The sequence below is a fragment of the Ahaetulla prasina genome, chromosome 2 (genome assembly GCF_028640845.1).
Source record: "Ahaetulla prasina isolate Xishuangbanna chromosome 2, ASM2864084v1, whole genome shotgun sequence".
In the NCBI taxonomy this organism is placed as follows: Eukaryota; Metazoa; Chordata; class Lepidosauria; order Squamata; family Colubridae; genus Ahaetulla; species Ahaetulla prasina.
This window is the reverse complement of record NC_080540.1, coordinates 80162543-80167801: the sequence shown is the minus strand read 5'-3', so window position 1 is coordinate 80167801 and position 5259 is coordinate 80162543. Positions and strand designations below refer to the sequence as shown.

At 57.3% G+C, this 5259-nt stretch overlaps 1 protein-coding gene across 1 annotated transcript; it reads left to right on the top strand.

The window, feature by feature from the left end:
- Window positions 1-1554: 1554 nt before the first annotated feature.
- EGR1 (early growth response 1) lies at window positions 1555-4872 on the top strand. Its single transcript, XM_058172665.1, has 2 exons — window positions 1555-1981; window positions 2344-4872. Exons 1-2 carry the CDS (start codon window positions 1744-1746, stop codon window positions 3786-3788), a joined length of 1683 nt encoding a protein of 560 aa, XP_058028648.1. The 5' UTR covers window positions 1555-1743; the 3' UTR covers window positions 3789-4872.
- Window positions 4873-5259: the final 387 nt, after the last annotated feature.

The window sequence follows — 5259 nt, the reverse complement described above, 5'->3', positions numbered from 1 at the left end:
TCCCGCTCCCAAGCAGGTTGCGGGATCCGCTTGTTTACCTTCCAGAGAAATAAAAGATCACAGGATCTTGCGGCTTCGGTTCGGGACACGAGGTGTTTACATGCAACATAAAAATAAAATAAAATGGCGGGATGGGAGAAGAGCAAAGAAAAATTAAGGGACGTTCAAAGAGGGGGGGGAGGGGTCGGCCAACCGAAGAATTAGCGAGTGAGAGGAAAAAAGATTTTTCCGCCGAGATTTCTGACTTTGGCCTCCCGATCATGTTAGAAGGGAGTAAGTGGTCTTCGGTCACCCGGTGCCCATACGATGCACCTCGGGAACAACACTGCGGGTGTAAAAGAATAGACGGCACGTATATATCACCGCGTCAAACAGTTGAGAGGAAGGGTTCCCCCAAAACAAGAAACCGCTTGTGAAGAAAGAAGGCGCGGCGCGGGGTGGGGAGCGCCATGTCACCTTGATTCCATGTACAAATGCAAGAACAGGGAACTCCGGGTAAAGCAAAACCGTTTCCTAACGGCAAATTCAAAGAGGCCTCGGGAAAATTAGAAAAGTCCCCTAGAACAGGGGTCTCCAACCTTGGCAACTTTAAGCCTGGCGGACTTCAACTCCCAGAACCCCCCAGCCAGCAAAGCTGGCTGGGGGAATTCTGGGAGTTGAAGTCCGCCAGGCTTAAAGTTGCCAAGGTTGGAGACCCCTGCCCTAGAAGCTGCGCTTGAAAAAGAAACCGGAAAATTCGCCCTGCGTTCTGCTGCGTCTAAAGTATATCTGGTGGGGCTTCAGCTGACGGTCCGAATTTGGGGGAGGGTTCCCTGGAGCCCCCCCCCCCGGGCGCTTGGGCCTCCCAAGGCTGTTTTGTCTTGGCTCTTGTTTGTTTGGGACACTTGCCCCGCAGCCCTAGCGCCGCCCTGCTTGGTGTTTACCCTGCCGCGCGCCCCCTGTCGCCTCAGATACGGAGGAGATCCTCCTCGCCCGGGGCCTGGCAGGTTTAAATAGTAGCTGTCGGCCGCGGAGACCGGGAGAGGCGTTTCTGCAGCTCTTGGCTCTACAGGGAGACCAAGCGCTGCTCCTCCTCCCCCTTTTCCTTTCCCAGCCGGACTCTCCTAGTCCCTCTCCCGCCCGCCTCTGCCGGAATTGCCTTATAAGGAGCAGGAAGGCTCCGGCCGGAACAAGGACTTATAAGGGTTTCGCCATATATGGCCTCAGTGTCCGGGGGGCTTCCGGCAACTTGCCGTGGCTGGGGCTGCAAAGAGGGGGGGGAACCTCGCCAGGAAAACAGCGGAGACCGCACCGCAGAGGCTCGCGCCAAGGGACGGGCATGGCGGGAGCCAAAAAAAAAGGCCCCGGAGCAATAGCGGGAAGCTCGCGCGTTCCCCCTCCTCAACCGCACCATTCGGCTTCCCCCAATGTCGAGCTCTGACGCCAGGCCGGGTCCTCTAGCTTGCCACCATATAAGGGCTTCCTGCCTTCCATATTTGGACATGTACGTCAGGAAAGAGGCGGTCCGGAGAGATGAGACGAGATATATACAGGCTGTTGTGGGGCGGGCGGCGAGCCGAGCGCTTTCAGCGAATAGATTCAAGGGGAGCCCCGGGCAGGGTGGGTGGGGAGCCGAGCGCTTCCCGCGGGCAGAGCCAGGGGGAACCCCGGGCCGGCCGCGGAGTTAGCAGGCCCCCAGTGGACCCCTCGGCGGGCGGTAGCCCAGCCTCCATATAGCCCCGGGCAAAGCCCAAGAACACCCCCATGGCTGCAGCCAAGGCCGAGATGCAGCTCCTGCCTTCGCTGCAGATGGCCGACCCTTTCGGATCCTTCCCTCACTCTCCCCCTACTATGGACACCAACTACCCCAAGCTAGAGGAGATCATGTTGCTCGCCGGTGGAGGGCCACAGTTCCTCAATCCCGCCGGTGGCCCCGAGAGCGGCGGCGGCTTCAATCCCTCCGGCGAAGGTGGGGAGCAGTCCTTCGAGCACCTCGCTGCAGGTAGGCAGAAGCACGTCCCGCGCGGTGGGGGGACGGGGCAGATTCGGCCGGGAGTTCCCGTCCATCTGTTCTCCGGCAGGGAATTCCGCTATCCAAAGGGAGCGGGGAGGGGGGGGGATGCTCTAGTGTGCGTCACTCACTCCGGCCCCGGCCTTCTGCGGCTGGAAGGGCGCCAAGCGCTGCCAGATGTTGTGCATAGACATTCGGCCCCTCTGGATGAAGGGGAAGGTCCTTGGGAGACGCGGGCGCTGGACAGTGCCCCGCCAGTGGGGCGGAAGGGAAAGTCTCGCCTCTTCGAGGCTCGTGGGGATCGGGGAAGGCACCCTGCTGGGACTGATCTCTGCCTCCGCTTCTCTCGGCAGACACTTTCCCCGAGATCTCCCTGAACGGCGAGAAACCTTTAGCGGAGACCAGCTATCCGACCCAGACTACCCGCCTCCCGCCCATCACCTACACTGGCCGCTTTTCTTTGGAGCCGGCGTCGAGCGGTGGAGGCAGCACCCCGTTATGGCCGGAGCCTCTCTTCAGCCTGGTGAGCGGCCTGGTGGGTATGGCTAACCCTCCGACTACGTCCTCCCAGTCCTCCTCCGCCTCTTCGCCGATCGCTAGCTCCGCTTCTTCCAGCCCGGTTTTGAGCTGCTCGGTGCAGGCCAGCGACCCCAGCCCCATCTACTCAGCGGCGCCCACCTTCCCGAACCCCGGCGGAGCTGACATCTTCCCAGAGCCGTCCAGCCAGCCCTTTGCCAGTTCTTCGGGAGCCTCACTACAGTTTCCGCCTCCTGCATACCCGACGGCCAAGAACGGCTTCCAGCTGCCCATCATTCCGGACTACTTATTCCCGCCTCAGCCGCCACCGCAGCCGGGCGACCTGGGTCTCGGCTCTGTGGAGCAAAAGCCTTTCCCGGGCCCGCAGCCCTCGCTCACTCCGCTCTCCACCATCAAAGCCTTCGCTACCCAAAGCGGCGGCGGCAGTTGCGGCGGCGGCACTCCGCAGGAGGCCAAGAGTCTCCCAAGCGGCGGCTCCTACCAGGCGACACTGGTCAAGCCCAGCCGCATGAGGAAGTACCCCAACCGGCCCAGCAAGACCCCGCCACACGAGAGGCCCTATGCCTGCCCCGTCGAGTCCTGCGACCGCCGCTTCTCGCGCTCCGACGAGCTCACCCGCCACATCCGTATCCACACCGGCCAGAAGCCTTTCCAGTGCCGTATCTGCATGCGCAACTTCAGCCGGAGCGACCACCTCACCACACACATTCGCACGCACACGGGCGAGAAGCCCTTCGCCTGCGACATCTGTGGCCGTAAGTTTGCCCGCAGCGATGAGAGGAAGCGCCATACCAAGATCCACCTCCGGCAGAAGGACAAGAAGGCTGACAAGGGCCCCAGCGGGCCCCAGGTGCCCTCGACTTCCTCCCCCCTGGCTCCTTACTCGACCTCGACCGGCTCTACCTCGTATCCCTCACCTGCAGCCACCTCTTTCCCCTCACCTGTGCCGTCCTCCTACTCCTCCCCAGTGACCACCTACTCCTCCCCAGTGACCTCCTACTCCTCCCCAGTGACCTCCTACTCCTCCCCGGTGACCTCCTACTCCTCCCCTGTGACTTCAGCCTTCCCCTCGTTCCCCTCGCCCTCGGTGGCCACCAGCTATGCGTCGATCGCCTCTTCCACCTTTCATAGCCAGGCGGGGGTAGGGGGCAGCCCCTATCCCTCTCCTGGTGGCCTCTCCAGCCCCTTCAGCTCCTCAGTGACTTCAGCCCTTCCCGACTTGGCCTCCACTTTCTCACCTCGGACCATTGAGATCTGTTGAGAGGAGAAAAGGAAGTGAGGTCCCAAAAAGGCCTGCTCACCCAGGCCTAGCCAGCCTGGTCCAGGCCACGGCAAGCCCCTGCAGGGCCTCCAGACCTTTCAACTGCCTGAAAAGCAGCTCGACAACTCGAGACCGTGGAGTTGCTCCACTTCTGTCCAAGAACTTAACCTTGCATGGATAAGCAAGCGCAACCTTCTTTCCCAAGAGCCCTGGCCCGGCTCCTTTCCCTTCTCTCCAAGTCCCGTGGCCCATCAGAAAACAAAGGACGTTGGGCTCCAGGCAGTCTCAGTTGTGATCATGTGCCTGCCCTGCCACGGCTTTGCTTCCCCTGAGAACCCTCGACGTGCCAACCTCTTTGCAGATTCATCTTGCTTATTCTTTGGAGTACGAAGGACCATTATTATTATTTTGTAAGTTGTGAGTTTTGCTCTTTTAGTGACGACAAAAAGCTGTACTGAGTTTTACAACATGTCTGGGGCAGGGGGCTTGGGAGTAAAAAAAAGCAGCACTTAAAACTGTATTTGAGCATGTCAAGAGTGTGATGTTCTTTGTAAATATCACCTTAGGGATGAAAGCACTCTCACGTGGCAAAAAGTTACTTAGTTTTCCTCCGGGTTTTTTGGTTTTTTTCCCCCCAGTCCCAAGTCTTGGTGCCTTGTTGTGAAGCCCTGCTGACATCATGCATTTGTGTGATTGGATGCTTTGCATCTAGCCTTAAGGGAAAAGGGAAAGTGTGCAAAGGAGGGACTGAGGCTCAGAAACAAAAATGCGAAAGGAGCGTAAGGTGGAATGTAAGCAAAAACAAAACACAAAAAACCGTACTTCTTTAAAAGTCTATTTTTGTTACAGAAGTGTAAAAATTTATAAATATATTCAGCAGTTGAAATGTTGTAGTTACCTACTGAGTAGGCGGCAATTTTGTATGTTATGAACATGCGGTTCATTATTTTTGTGGTTTTATTTTTGACTTTGTACTTGTGTTTGTTTATAAGCCAACACATCGAATGCGCTTTACTGCCAATGGGATATTTGGTGTACAATAATCTCCAGAAAAGTTAATAAAACTATCGAGAGACCAGCAGTCCTGTTATTGTTGTTGTTTTTCCTTATTCCAGGCCCAGCTTGGTGGCTGCCTTGCTCCTTTCCACTGGGAAGGTGCTGCCAGGGGTGTGGGGAGGGAAGGACATTTCATCTTTGTGACACAGGATGGGTTGACTGGCCACTTCTTTGTAACCCAGTCAGTATCACCATTTACTCTCAATCCCATGACATACTGGGAAGCAGGGCTGGGGTGGGATGTCTAGACATGGAAGGGGGACGAGGGGGAATGCAAGCTCTTCCTGATACTTTGATTTTGCTGGGTGGGTCCTGATGGATTCCCTCTTTTGTCAAGGAAAGAGCTGGGCTTTGAAAAAATTAAAAACCCATGGCTTTCTCTGGAGCCACAGATCTTGTCACTCCTGATTATTGT

Bases quoted from the DNA above. Each gene is read 5' to 3' on its own strand.
- EGR1 (XM_058172665.1), top strand. From the start codon at position 1,744: ATGGCTGCAGCCAAGGCCGAGATGCAGCTCCTGCCTTCGCTGCAGATG. The intron at 1,982-2,343 runs GTAGGCAGAAGC...TTCTCTCGGCAG, and splicing joins CTTCGAGCACCTCGCTGCAG to ACACTTTCCCCGAGATCTCC.